This window comes from Erpetoichthys calabaricus, chromosome 8, assembly GCF_900747795.2.
Source record: "Erpetoichthys calabaricus chromosome 8, fErpCal1.3, whole genome shotgun sequence".
NCBI lineage: Eukaryota > Metazoa > Chordata > Cladistia > Polypteriformes > Polypteridae > Erpetoichthys > Erpetoichthys calabaricus.
Window position 1 is genome coordinate 71757721 of NC_041401.2, and position 15395 is coordinate 71773115.

General features: G+C 36.8%; 1 protein-coding gene across 5 annotated transcripts in view; it reads right to left on the bottom strand.

Annotated features, from left to right (window-relative positions):
* Nucleotides 1-15395, bottom strand: part of abr (ABR activator of RhoGEF and GTPase) — a 374781-nt gene that overhangs the window by 34837 nt on the left and 324549 nt on the right. The window contains exon 1 of one of the 5 annotated variants that reach the window (XM_028806778.2): nt 467-744. The exons of the other annotated variants lie outside the window; for them this stretch is intronic. Within the exon in view, the coding sequence (XP_028662611.1) occupies nt 467-628 (162 nt within the window). The 5' untranslated portion in view covers nt 629-744. Of the gene's footprint in view, nt 1-466; nt 745-15395 lie in introns of those variants that run through there. 5 annotated transcript variants of the gene reach the window in all.

Below are 15395 nucleotides of genomic sequence, written 5' to 3' on the forward strand. Positions count from 1 at the left end.
GATACAGAAAGCAAAGTATTTTGACTACTTTCAGATTTATAATGATCTATGCGGGACTGTTTAATTTCTAACCTTGCACTTTCACCATCTGAAAGACAGCTGAGTCTTGGAATTGTTTTATTCCATCTTTTATTCCATGTTTTATCTATGCTGCTGCTGTCTTCTAATTTGTATTCCAATAAACATAAAACATATTGAACACCTGCATTAAATACACGGTTGTGCTCATGCTAAAAGTCACAAATAGCTCATTATATTGCTCATTATATTTAAAAAATGAAGTTAAAAAAAATCTGGATAGGACTTGCTCAATGCACACTGTCATGCAGTGAAATGTGGAGATTAGATTTTCTTCCCTGGTCCCTAATGAACAAGGCAGGACTTGAAACACTGAATCCCAAAGACTTATCTGTGGTTTTATCTAGCACTATCTCAAGAATGCATAGTATTTTCAAGTGCAAAGAACCTTTTGTCGTAGAAGTTTATTCCGTACTCTGCCCCATAGTCTGGCTCCGGTGTTAGAATGCCGCTTTGCTTCTGCATCTTCAAGGTTGTTTTCCAGACAGCAATGATCCAGTCGGTCACAGACAGACTGCAAGTTACAGTCAGAAACTAAAACATCCGTCATGCTAGCAGTATGCAGCACAGAAGAAGAACACGTTATTGAGGAATTATGTAGGAATTTTTAATAGCAAATTCCACAAAGAAGGAAAAAGAAACCAAGTGTTCAGTGTTCAAAATCCATAAACGCAGACAAAAGAAAAAAAAAATAATCCTCTAAAAATGAAAAAATGGAAAAAACAAAAGCTTTCTGACTAACTGTACAAGTAAACTTTCATAATTAGACGTTAGCCACTATTTTAATTCCAAATTCAGCTATCTCAAAAAGGATTTCAGATTAACAATCAGAAGTGTTGCACTGTTTTCATTTCATACCAGATCCTTCAAGCTGCTTCAAGTATTTCCCAATTATTCCACAGAAAATTGCCAGCATCTGTCTTTTGGCATCCAATGTGATTCTGAACACGTTATACACACACACATTCAGCAAACAGCCTGGTAGAGTCCTCTAAACTGAGCCAATAGGGATGGAATCTGCTTAGGCACACGCCTCCCAGTGTGCTTCTGTCGAGCTGGCGAGGAAAGGCAAAAAACTACAAAGGGATTCAGAGTGCCTGCTCCAAACATGCTGCATGTGCAGATAAAAAGAGCTGCAAAGTGCAGTCTCAGAGGGAGTGAGGGGAGTAGGAGGGGGTAATGAAGAGAAAAGATGGTGAAGCTGGTGGAGAGAGAATTGCAGGAGAAATGAGAAGCAAAAATATACTGACTGGCAGGCAGAACTACTGTTAAATGAAGCAGTGTGGGAGAAATGGTATTAAGGAAAGAGGCTCATGGGGGCAAGAGAAACTAAAAGGAGGGGAAACAACAAACATGGGACTAAACTCTTGAGAAGAGTTTACTAGAGAGAATCAGAACAAAGAAAAAGAAGATACGTAACAAACAGACGGCTAGAGAGAGTGAGCTACAGATTTAAATTTCTTCCAGATGCTAATTTCAGTTTAAACTTTGACCCCTAAACTGTACCCAGATGTTAACACGCTACATGAGGGAGCCAAATCATCTGTGACAACAAAAGGCAAGGAGTACAATGTACAGTGAAGCCATACAAGATGAAAGCAAAGCGAACAAAAATCATTTTTATTCAAAATGGCTTTACATGCTCCTTGGAGTACAGGCTTGTTGTTGTTCAAACTTTTCTACACCACACAAAAAGCTGCAATACACAATAAAGAAAAGTTTGCTTTCCCTCGGTACCCACAACAAAAAAGTCAACATAAATAAACCCTTGATTTTTTTGTTCATACTGGTAAAGTCTATTTTGTTAAATACAACACACATTCCACATGTTAAACAAAAACTTATCCACTCTGTCTCGATACTGGCTTTATGTTCCTGAAACTTCTCGTCACTCAGCCAACGCTAAGTACATAGAAAAAATACCTATCGAATAGTACTAAAATACTTTAGATGTCTTATGGTTGTCTTTAAAGCTCAAACAGTGCTTCACTAAAATTTTGGCATTGTAGGTCAAAACTTTCAAATGCTGATAGAACTTACATTAGAGAGACACAAACTAGGCCACTGAAGCATTCACAGTTTATAGTGAAGCAGAGCATATTCTTTTCCTACAGTTGGACTGCTGACTGCTTGAGTGACTTATTTTGTGTTGCACAATTATAAATTGCACTGCCAGCCTTTTCCTTTAACATTCAACATTTACGTCATAAGGCTACATTCCCTGATTAAAATTCTTAGCAGAAACAGTGCTGAAATCCCAGGAATGTGATTAATAAAAAGCAAACTAGACATCCTGTAGTTGCTAGCAAGAAACTTTACAATAATACATTGCCAAAATGATACAGGGAAATGACTGTGTACATTTGTGCTTTGGATATTGTCAATTATATACAATTATTACAAGAAATATGACCTGTTGGAGAGTCCTTGTGACCAGTGCTAGCTATGAATGTCACCACTTTTTCAGCTAAGATCTGCTGTAAAGATGATACAAAAAATATATGAGCTCTGTACTTGAGAGTGGTGACTTCTACAGCAGACTGACAGATATGAGGTGCAAAATGTGGGTCTGATGATCATCTGTTATAAAGAAATTACCTTGAGGTAGTTGAAATTTGTTTAATGTTCTCCCCTCAAGCATTGGTGACATTACTATTGAGAACAACATTTAAAACATTTCTAAAGCAGGGAAAAGGACTTTACTATTACATCCTTGCTTTGTTAAAAAAAGCTAATAGGATTACCTGCGTGTCTGAACCACAGAAGTGAGGTAGAAAGTAATGTACAGCATAAAGGCTGTAGTCAGGCATGCGCAAAAGAGGGTCGTTGCTAGTAAGCACTACCACCTTGGGACACAAGGGGGCCCAGTCACTATCTTTTCTTTTTTCATTCACAGCTCCAAAGAAACAACAATGAGGGCAGGTGACCCCACCCTTTCCTGTTCAAGGACTATAAGAGCAGTGCACTACTGGAAGGAGGTGTCTCATTTGGGGACAAGTAACCCACTCCAACCTGAAGCCTGACTGCTCTTCAGAGCCTCTGCTATAGCCAATGGCAGAAACCACTTTTTGTACTGTTTTGCGCCACCATGTGCTTATTACTTTGCTTGTCCCTATTATTTCAATAAATGGGGTGACTTGGTTGCCACCCCAACTATTCATTTGGACTTGTGCATTCCTCTCGGTTGACAACACTGAACATTAATAAGGTTAAGTACAGCTGAACCTAAATATTTTTAAAATGCTAAGATTCATTCCATTGCCAGTGCAAATCCTGTTACTGCCAAAGAGATCCTACTCCACTGAGCCCATTGCTCCAGGGTGGCTGTACAATAGCCGACCCTGCACTCTAACCCCTAAAAGGTCATCCGAAAAGACAATTTGAACTTGGGGATTAACAAAGTATATCAAATCAAATAAAAAAATACTAAGTACATAACATAAAATTACAATAAGACACATACATCCTATTATTCTTCTGCAGACACACGGAATATATTACCTAGATAAAAAGACTTTATGGACCTTCAAAACACTACTTGATTTGACAGTTCTGTTGTATTGTGCTGCAATGTGCATTATCACGGCTTTGCAACAAATCAGTATTTAATGTGCCCATCCACTATATCTCAAAACTGAAGAACTAAATGTAAAACTTGTAACAACAAAAATTCTGTTGCTGATTTTTGATAAACTTTGCAAACAGCTTGATCCCGGAAAGACAGAATGTGTTTTTAGTTGACTTCTAAGTAAGTACTTCATTTATGCGGTCAGAAAATGTTTTTCTGTACAGAAAGTTAGATGTACATTAAATGGACTGCTTCAACCAAACAACCAAAGCTTTTCTTTTCCTTCAAAGAAAATCCTTGATATTATCTTGCAAAATATATACTATATGTCTGAATTAGTCATGCATAAGATATTTCACATTCTATCATTGAAAATTCTATTCCAACTTTAATGCCACATTACTTACTTAAACAGAATATCACCATGAAAAACACAGATTTCTAATATTAAAGAAGAGAATGCTGTCAGAAGCTCATGCAGTGAATTAATTATTTAATATTGACTATAACTGTTAACTTTGTAAAAGATTCTCACTACTGGTCCCTGGTAGATAAACAAATTGCGCACAAAACATTATTATTGGTCCTGTGTCCTTTAGATATCGAGTAGCTAATGTTTCAAAAAATTCAAAGCTATCAGGCAGACCTCAAGATCTCTTCAACTTTTTTTAAGGTGTGTTATTTTTGTTGTTTGAGTGGGATTTACAAAAGCAGCCACCCTCTAGAAGTCTTCTAATGGGATTTCAGTCATGTCTCCCTTGAAAGCCATTTAAAGTGCATATATGAGGTAGAAACCTTAAGGACTATGATCACAAGTCGGCTGTTTCTATATATCCTTCTGTCCAATATTGGAGATGCATTATTAAAATATTTCCTTTGAACTAGTGCTTTGTAGACTATGAATATTTAACTAAACAAATCTTAAAAACCTAAATCTATAATTCCCACTTCATTACTAAGAAGACAGAAATCTTCATGCTAACATATAGACCTAAAGACAAAGATATAATAAGAGGCCAGAAAAAGGTAGTGCATTTTTAGAAATCTATATAATTCTCTAAGCCGCCGCCAGAGCGGGCAAGACACGCATGAAAGCACACAGGAAGGAGCCACGCCCACCAACTCTAAGACCATTGGATACGAAGAAAACTTGCAAAGCCACGCCCACCAACTCGGATGCGACGCCTTGGAAAACACGCCGTCATTTCTGTTTGTCTGTGCTACAATCCACGTGCATGTCTGAGCCACGTTGACTTTTCGGTTACGATGCACGACCGCGTACAACATCGCAAACTGTTTTACATGCTACATACAGCAATTTGCATCCGCGACAAACATGCGTCTTCTTAGATGGTCCTGCAGGAACACGGAAAACGTTTCCCCGCCCACCAACACTCTTTATTCCCTGGCCCGCGTCCACCGCATCCACGACAAACATGCGTCTTCTTAGATGGTCCTGCAGGAACACAGAAAACGTTTCCCCGCCCACCAACTCTCCTTATTCCCCGGCCCGCGTCCACCCTCGCTCTCTAGGCATTCCCACTGCCTGTTCATGTGCCCGGACGCAACAACTCACCGACCACCCCGTAAGTCGCTTTCGTCTGTGCTAGGAGTCCACATGCACCTCTGAGCCACGTTGACTTTTCATTATTCTTTTCGGTTATGACGCACACACCACCATCGCAAACTGTTTTACACGCCATGGTCTTAGAGTTGGTGGCCGGGTCTCCGTGAGTTGCTCTTGCGAGCGGGCACATGACCAGGCGGTGTGTATGCTTTGAGAACGAGGGTGGACGCGGCAGGACCATGTAAGAAGAGGCATGTTTGTCGCGGATGTGAATTGCTGAATGCAGCGTCTAAAACAGTTTGCGAGGGGTATCCCATGGGATCCTTAAAACAATCCTTTAAAACTGAGGTTAAAACACAATGAAGGAAGCAGTCTTTAAAAACCAATAAGCCCTGTGCCTCTGTTTCATTAGTGTCTCACCTGCTTCACCGATGCAGGCCCTGCAACAGTCGAGACGCTCTCTCAGCAGCTGACCTTCTCTGTGCCTGACTCCACTATAGGCTGCAACAAAATTATGAAAGTACGGGCGCATTTTTTTCACACAAGCTGTGTGTGTGTGGGTGGGTTGGTGTTAGTTAGTTAATTAGTTACTCGAAGGATTTCAAGATTTAATATGCACAAGCGGTAACACTGCAAAAGCAGCCCAAACCAGAAAAGCCGGCTGGCAAAAAGTGGCCGACAAATTAAATGCGTGTGCATTGTACTTACTGAAAGCAGCGTTACAGATTTTGCAAATGTTCATTTTTTTCCCTCTGCTTAAAAAAACATTTAAAAAGCGGCGTGATTATGCAGCGTGTAAAACAGTTTGTTTGTCGTGGATAATTTGCCTTTTACTATTACACGAAGACAATTTCCTGTTAATACTTCGTTACATTGATATAGCGGTGTTCTCAGTATTCAAAGCGCTATCCACACAGGGAAGAACCGGGAAGTGAAACCACAATCTTCCACAGCCTCCTTACTGCAAAGCAGCAGCACTACTACAGCGCCACAAGGCAGTTAAAGAATACACCAGGCTCGATTTTGTTTTCATTTCTGTTTACAGAGATCGGGTCGTAGATAGCATTGTTGCAATGTTACTTTACTTGGTGGCTTATTACATTACGCATGTTTCACAGGTTCATTTTTTCCCCTGTGCTTAAAAGACATTAACAAAGTGTTTCTCAACTGTGACTCCGGAACATTTCAGTACGCAAGCTATATTAAGCGTCAACAATGAAGACTCACTACACCTTAATCTACAAGTACTGACACTTATCCCTACCGACGAAGTAACTTTCACCAGCGTGGCCTTATTCGTCACAGACGATCCCGCTTTCAGTCACGGACAATTATATGTTGCTCTCTCCAGAGGTCTATCTTTTCATTCACTCACAGTGGTATCCACAAACCCACCCCATTTGGACAACTGTGCCGTTCAGGAAGTGTTCACCCATCAATACATAATTATGCGGCGCGGGTTGGCTAGTACTCTTTAATTCTAAAACTTATGAAAAATTTTCTATCATTGTCCCTTCCATGATATTCCGAATTACATCAAAAGCCAACTCTTTGAAGAAAAGAAAAAAAAATCAAAAAAGAACACTTTCAGCTATAACTTACAGTTTCACACCTAACGGAGTAGTCTGTCCTTTGAACTGCATATTTAGAGCAGTGCAAGCGTGACACTATATGTGACAGCTGCGTGATGCTTATTGTAGGAAACCACTAACACAGCATATAATTTGATCAAGTGTAATGCAGTCTTGAGAATTATATATACTGTGTGTGTGTATTATATATATATAATACAGTATATATATATATATATATATATATATATATATATATATATATATATATATATATAAAATAGTATATATATATATATATATATATATATATATATATATATATATATATATATATATATATAAAAATCTCAAAGTATTATTCACCTAAAGGCCTTTTTTCGTTAACAGTTCAGACAATAAAAAACATTTCTTTGGAGGAAGGAGGCTTTATTGCATACAGAAAATAAATGAATTCTAGCATCTGGAATGCTTCCTAGAAGCTCTCCAAGGCAATGAGGGAAGAATGGTTTCAAAAGCTAACTTGCTACTATTGAATAAAGTAGCATTTGGGAGCTTGAATATCATGGGGACTAGTGAAGGAAAAAAACACATTAAAATATCTTAACAGCTAAGACAGAAAACAAATACCAGAGGCCAACCAAACAAAGAAAACAAATCTGATCTTGCTTACAAACAAATGTAAATTTGCTTCAGTAGGTTCTAATCTTTTTAGTTAGCCAATAAAAGGTGTCATTTTCCTTGACTTTTCACTACATTCATAATGGCTAACACGGTACAACAGCCTTGTCATTCAAAGCAACAACAGGGCAATTCAGAGAGATACCTCGGCACTGTATCATGGCCGCAATTAACGGCTACAACTTTTCCCAGTGACTAGAAGGAACAAGAATCTGTCACTTTTAAAGTGCTGTACTGTATGTAATGAACATGCAAACACTATGCACAATACCATATGTCTAAAACCTTTAGCAGTGACGTTTCACAAACTGGCATCCCCTCCAACAAAACCTGAACTCCTGACATTACCACAAAAACAAGCATCAAATCTAAAACAACTTCCGGACCCATTGCTGCTTTTAATTAAATCCACAATGGCCTTATACAGTGTTCATCTCTCTAACTAAAAGGCAAGCCACGTCAGCAGTAAACTGTCAAGAATTGAGGAGTTGTGGCTTACAGCAAAGGAAAGGAACCAAAAAATGCCAGTTAAATGCTTCCAGGAACACAAATGACGGACTATGTAAATACAGGTTTCTCTTTCAGAATTTCAGTGTAACGATGTGACAATTATTTGATAGACAATCTAAGAGCAATACTTAGAAATGAAAAATAAAGATATATTTTCAATTAGGTAGGTAAATGCTGTATTATGAATTTGTCAAATTTGTGCATATTCAAAAAATATAATTGATTATCAGTAGTACAGTTCATGTGATTACATGGTAAATAATAATAAAAGCAATAAAACATCGTTGTGATTTTTCACCTTCTCTTTTAAACTTTCATGACTACATTATATAAGACTTCAGCAAAGAAAGGTCCACATTAATTGAGAACACAATTAAGCAAACATGTAATAAGATGTGTAAGAATGCAAGTAATTATGTTATTTTCTGGTTGTTTTACTGTGAGGCAGCAGCACTACCACTGTGCCACCCACACACATTACAATCTTGAATATAAGTTTAACATTTGTGATTATTTAGCTTGCTGATCTTTCAAGTGCAATTGTACTTTATAAGAAATATTACGTACATGTCCTGTTCTATAAAGTCTACCTAAACTTAACCTAATGCTACAACAAATGCTGCCTGCACAGCTCAGTCTTCACTGGGATTTCCTGCCATACTGCATTATTAAGCTTTCTGTATTAAACTAAAGTTTTGCTTAAATTTGCAGGTATTTTTAACATGTTATGTTTTAATAGGTTTTACTACAGTGACTTACTAATAATCAGGAGAACAGGATAGTAAGTGGCACTTCCTTCCTCACCCTTTTTATCAGTTATATATACATCCACCATTTTATTAATATTAATAATTCTTAACATGTATATAGTGCTTTTCTCACTAATCAAAGCACTTCCACGCTGGGAGGATGTAGGACACGAATACACAATCTCCCTACTGCAAGGCAGCAGCGCTGACAAGTTAAGTTCTGATTTATCACATAGAGGAACTGTTTGTTTACTTTTGATATATTCTTAGTAATTAGCTCATTTACTCATACTTATTCCATGAGTTCTTAGTAGTCCCATCTGGTTTGAAACAATATCTATATATTACATATGTTTTTAATGCGCCTCTTCAATATTCAAATGCTTACTTAAAAAAGGAAAAGAAAAAAAAAATCAAACAAAACTGTAAAGACAGCCAGTGATGACTATGTTCAGTTTACTTGTTCAATCTAAAGTATGTTTGAGGTCATTTCCCAAATACTTGACTTACACGCTTGAAATAAATTCTGGCGGCACTAGAAAAAGGCATCATGTGTTAAATGTATACATGCTGGATTTACAAATATCTATGCATCATATTTAATGGGGCATGTGGAGGAATGTACTACTGTGCATTTGTAAAACTTGATTAGGAAATTAATATGGCACCAGTTTGAGGACAACATGAAAATGGAGCGCAAGACAAAAAAAACTGTTAAAATGTAACACATGCTTGAGTAACTCTATTTTGGGATTTTCTTTGTAAACAGAAACTGATTTAACTTGAACTGAACCTTAAAGTAAAAGAAATCATCTTTTCAGCTATGAGTAGCAGTTCACTTCAGTTTATTTTTCTATAGTGCCCATCATGACCCATTAGCCTCCCTTGTAAAGCGCCAGTGAGGGCAAGATATTATTTTAAATTTATAGAAAATGTGTATGCTTAGAACACAATTCCACTTTGCAAAATGCCTGAATGCCATGTTTGTAAAGAAATACCTTGGAACTGAAAAATACTGAGCTTCAAAGGGTTCACAGCATATTAAGAACCCTTGAGCTACTGAAATAATTATTTCAGTTTGAACACATCACCACTGAATTAACAGCTCAAAACGACTATTCTGTATATAGCAAAAAACAAAGGCAACTAATAGCTATACATTATCTACAGAGACTACAGAACAATCCAGTGAAGCAAGGAAAGATGTCAGTAATTTACTGTACATCATAAAGGCATACAGGATACAAACATGTGGTATATGAAATGTAACCTCTCTCTACTTTAATGTCACAGTAATGGAGTTGCGACCCCTCTCTCTCATTCTCTCTCAAACACACACATTCTATGGCTCGAAGGAAGCAAATTCAAGGTTATAAGCAGAGTATAATATTTCCTTCATAAGCACTTTGATTGCATATGGGAAATGTTACACCTATATTCAAACCCTCTGAAGATTTTTAAAAGTTGGGGGCTTGTGTTGCTAGCTTTTAATGGGTGGGCCTCTCTGGCAGTGTCTTAAACTGGTTTGAATCCTACCTGGCAGGGAGAAAATTCTTTGTTAGTTGTGGTAATTATAACTCAAAGACACATGATATTCTATATGGTGTTCCACAAGGCTCTATCCTGGGTCCGCTGCTCTTCTCCATCTACATGCTTCCATTAGGTCAGATTATCTCGGGACATAACGTGAGCTACCACAGCTATGCTGATGACACACAGCTGTATTTATCAATAGCACCTGATGACCCCAAATCTCTTGATTCGCTAACACAATGTCTAACCTGTATCTCAGAATGGATGAATAGTAACTTTCTCAAATTAAATAAAGAAAAAACCGAAATCTTAGTGATTGGCAATAATGGATACAATGAGGCTATTAGAAATAAACTGGATGCATTAGGATTAAAAGTCAAATCGGAGGTAAAAAGCTTAGGGGTAACCGTTGATTGTAATCTGAATTTTAAATCGCATATTAATAAAATCACTAGGACAGCATTTTTTCACCTAAGGAACATAGCAAAAGTTAGACCTCTTATATCATCGAAAGATGCAGAGAAATTAGTTCATGCGTTTGTCTTTAGTCGGCTAGATTACTGTAATGCACTCCTCTCAGGACTCCCCCAAAAAAGACATCAATCGTTTGCAGTTAGTGCAGAATGCAGCTGCTAGAATCCTTACCAGGAAAAGAAAATCCGAACACATTTCTCCAGTTTTGATGTCACTACACTGGTTACCTGTGTCATTCAGAATTGACTTTAAAATTCTGCTTATGGTTTATAAAGCTTTAAATAATCTCGCCCCGTCTTATATATCGGAATGTCTGACACCTTATATTCCAAATCGCAACCTCAGATCCTCAACTGAGTGTCTCCTTAGAATTCCAAGAGCAAAACTTAAAAGAAGTGGTGAGGCGGCCTTCTGCTGTTATGCACCTAAAATCTGGAATAGCCTGCCAGTAGGAATTCGCCAGGCTAATACAGTGGAGCACTTTAAAAAACTACTGAAAACACATTACTTTAACATGGCCTTCTCATAACTTCACTGTAATTTAATCCTGATACTCTGTATATTCAATTCATTATAATAACTATTCATTCAAAATTTGTACTAACCCCTACTCTCTCTTCTGTTTCCTTTTCCGGTGTCCTATTGTGCCACCACCATCTACCCAAAGCACCATGATGTTCCAACAATGATGGATGGATTAAAAGCCAGAAGTCTGTATAACCATCAGCATCAAGTGACTCCGTGAGAACCCTAACTACAAAGAGGACTATTTCATTTATGTTAGGTAGAATGCCCAAAGGGGACTGGGCGGTCTCGTGGCCTGGAACCCCTACAGATTTTATTTTTTTCTCCAGCTTTCTGGAGTTTTTTTTTGTTTTTTCTGTCCACCCTGGCCATCGGACCTTACTCCTTATTATGTTAACTAAGGTTGTCTTATTTTAATTTCTTTTTTGTCTTTTATTCTTCTTTTCTTCATTATGTAAAGCACTTTGAGCTACTTTTTGTATGAAAATGTGCTATATAAATAAATGTTGTTGTTGTTGTTGTTAAAAAAAGGCAAAACAAAACAAAACTGACATACTGTAAATCCTGTGGTTTTCAAAAGCCCCATCAAGTCCTTATAAACACCCTCACAACATCAAAACTCTAAATCAAACATAAAATTTACAGTGCTATTATCTGTTTCTGATTTTGACCCTTAAACTGCTGCAGAATAATGAAGGGGAGGATTACGGGCATATGAAATACAGAGCACTATTCAGATGTCAAAATTATCTCTGTACTTCTTTCGAAACAAACCAGCCCTAAGGGCATCGCATTAGCCTTGTGGTCTACAGTCTGTTCAGATAAGTGAATCATTGGTATATAACAGAAAGCATGAAGAGCTGAGCTGGAGCGAAAGACAGCAAGCTATATAAAATGACCACATAAAAGAAAAAATGAAAAAACATAGAATTTAAAAACCCAACATAAATTTATATTGCACCCCTTATAAAGAAACATTCCCATTGGCAGACACAGTAAAACACGCTCATCCAGCATCACCCCTGAGAGTTCTCAAAGTAAATAAAGCAGCACATGCTGAACTTACTCTTCCTAACCACAAACTAGGATATGACTCTTCATTCTAAAAACAGCAGGGAGACTTTACAGTATACTGTATATCCAAGACAACTATATAAAATTTATGGAAGTAAAATTGTTCAATCTGATTTATATAAATATATTCACACCTATTAAACCATCGTGATTTTTAATTATAGTATATACAGTATATACTATACATTAAATTACTTTACTATACATTGAATTATGTATATTGCTACTGCTTCTAAACTTCAACCTTTACAGACTGGCAGATTAACAGAGATATCACAGAAAGCCAGATGAGGAATAAAAAATAGATTAGCAGCACAGCCATTTCAAATTATTCCAGAAGAAACTGGTGTAAGTCAGGCATTGTATAGCAGAATGCCCCATTATATACGGTGGCAGAACTTTATTCTTTACTATGTATCATCTCATAGCAGCTGACCTGCTCATTTTGTCACCTATGTTAGCAATTGCTACAGTAAAATTTAATAACACATATTGCCACTGCTTATGAATAGCTAATGTCACTGAGCCCTGGAAACAAATCTCAAGGCATCAGTCACTGCAAATAAAGAGGCTTTGAGTCAGAAATGCCACATTAGTTTATGTGCCATCACAACCACCCTGCAACAGCTGCTGCTGTGTAACTAATTTTGTAAAATTATTTTATCCAGTACTTGTGATCCATGTAATGGGGAGAATAGTCAACCTAATCTTATTTGTGTTTCTTTTCTTGTTATGTTCTCTATGACATCTTGTAAAGCACTTTGAGCTGCATTCCTTGAATGAAAATGTGTTATAGAAATAAATGTTGTCAGTTTGTTTAAAATGTAAGACTCTGCATAAATTTTTCCATGGAACAGCCAGTTCTTTAAACTGCATGGAAGTTAATATGAGCCCACTTAAACAGTAAATCTTACCACAACAGAAATGGCAAACCTTATACATCACACATGCTCAAATACAAAAATAATATCCATGTTGGTTGATTTAGGTAGATACTGCAAAGATAATTCAATTCTAGAAGACAACACATAAATCCATCATGCTGCAGTATAAACAGGTAAAATAAAGTTCTGATTAACTCTAAAAAAATTAACCATTTTGTCCTGCTACAAATAGAACATTTTGTTAAAATCGAGGACATGATGCATAAACACGGGACGTCTGGTCAGCCTACTCAAAGCAGGCACTTAATTTGCTAACAAAACCTGTGGTATGGGACCTCTGTAACATACGCATAAATTATGAATCTATGAAATCGCAGGTCTGGTTTGTGTTAAATGTCACATCCATCACCAACAACATCATAAAAAAGACAATTTATTTGTATTTCACTTTTTAAGCAGAAAGTACACAAAGTGACAAAAACAAAATGCAACAAATTCCACACCATCAAATAAAAGTTATGCAAGTCTCCAAGTAGAGTAGCCCCCATACTTACAACTAGTTCAGAGGCAGTTTAAACTTTTCCTCTTTAGGAAAAGGCATTTCCCCATTGTGACAGTTTTATTCCCAATGGTGCTGCTAGTGTCAGTAGGGCTTTTACACCTTCAAACAAAACTTCAATTACGGTGGACAATTTGTTCAGTATACTGCTACATCAATATTCATTTTAGTTAAAACTGCAGAAAAAAAAGGAAATATGTGGAAAAGGTGAATTAATTTGATAACACATGGGAATTAAGAGAGACACATGACTTAGACAAACAAGCAAATATTGGATGAGAAACAGACACAAAGAATTAGAAAAATTAAAAATGATTAGATATTGCAATCGCTGGACAGCTCTTGTGAGGTCATTTATGATTCAGCATCTGTCACGTTTTGTTTTGTTATAAATTTTTATAAATCAATGCTGCTTCAAAGAGACCAAAAGTCCACAGACTTCCTTCACATTTACAGTATTTACAGGCTTCAAAACAGAAGCTTTTAATCCATCCTCTTCTTCCACTTATTGTGAAAGAAGTGTTGCGGCATAGATTTTTTTTTGGAGGTTCCAGGTAAACTTCATTAAGGCGTCAGATGTCTTTTAGTGTTTTTGGGCTTACGACTAATTGTTTTAATTGCAAGCAAAATCTCTAAGGAATTGTACTAAAGGGTTTTTAGCCATGCAGCTTCTTATTGTATGCAATTAAAACACATTAATGTAAAAAGAAAATAGGAAAAAGGAAACAGAAACTACAAGGCCTAAAGCTCTCTTCTGATGTCTAGCAGTACTGACAGGCTCAATGTCTCATAAAATTTGCATGCATTACCTTAAGAAAACAATCTCTCCATCAGTAAAGATAACTGAAATGGAGCAAGAGAAAATCGATTTTGTTTGATTTGTAGTTTTTTAAAAAAATATTGGCTGAGCTGATTTATTAAGAACTAAACATTAATATGTTTCAAAAACTCACTGCCAGGGGCTAGTGTCCCTATTGTATTGGTTTAACTCTGTCACTATCTGTATGCCAACGGGACCAACTTTTACAATTCATAATATGTGGTTACCCGATCCTCCTGGACCTAACTATAAATATGAAAGATTACAAATGTATTATTAAAAATTCAAATGAGGTTTTGATGGGCAATCTATGCATGTGGAGTTTGTTAGATGTTATGACATTCCTTCGCTGGCACTTTGTACTTTCTAAGGTACTGTGCAGCACATTTTTATCTCCTTCCTAGTACTCCAGATGTAGACAGTTTAACTCTATGGCACTTCCACAGACTTCTGGCCTTGTCAATACTTTGCAAAAATACTTCAACTTCAGATATTATTTGATTTAGACGCACATCTTTGATAGGAGAGAATGTTTGTGAGATTGAAGAAAAGAGCCTTTTGGATGATTCTCCATGGCTTGCAAGCACATTCTAGATCCTAAAGGTCTCAGGGATTTTTTAAATGCATTGTTCATCCTTCTTCTGACAAAATAATATCTTCTGTTGAAGTTGGTTTATAAACTGTACTCACAACTTTTATGCTCAGTTCTACAGGATCACTCTAACACACATCTTCATTCACTGTATACCATGTGAGATTAAAGTTTGTGCTGTAATTTATAAAGCTATACGTTAATTAAGTC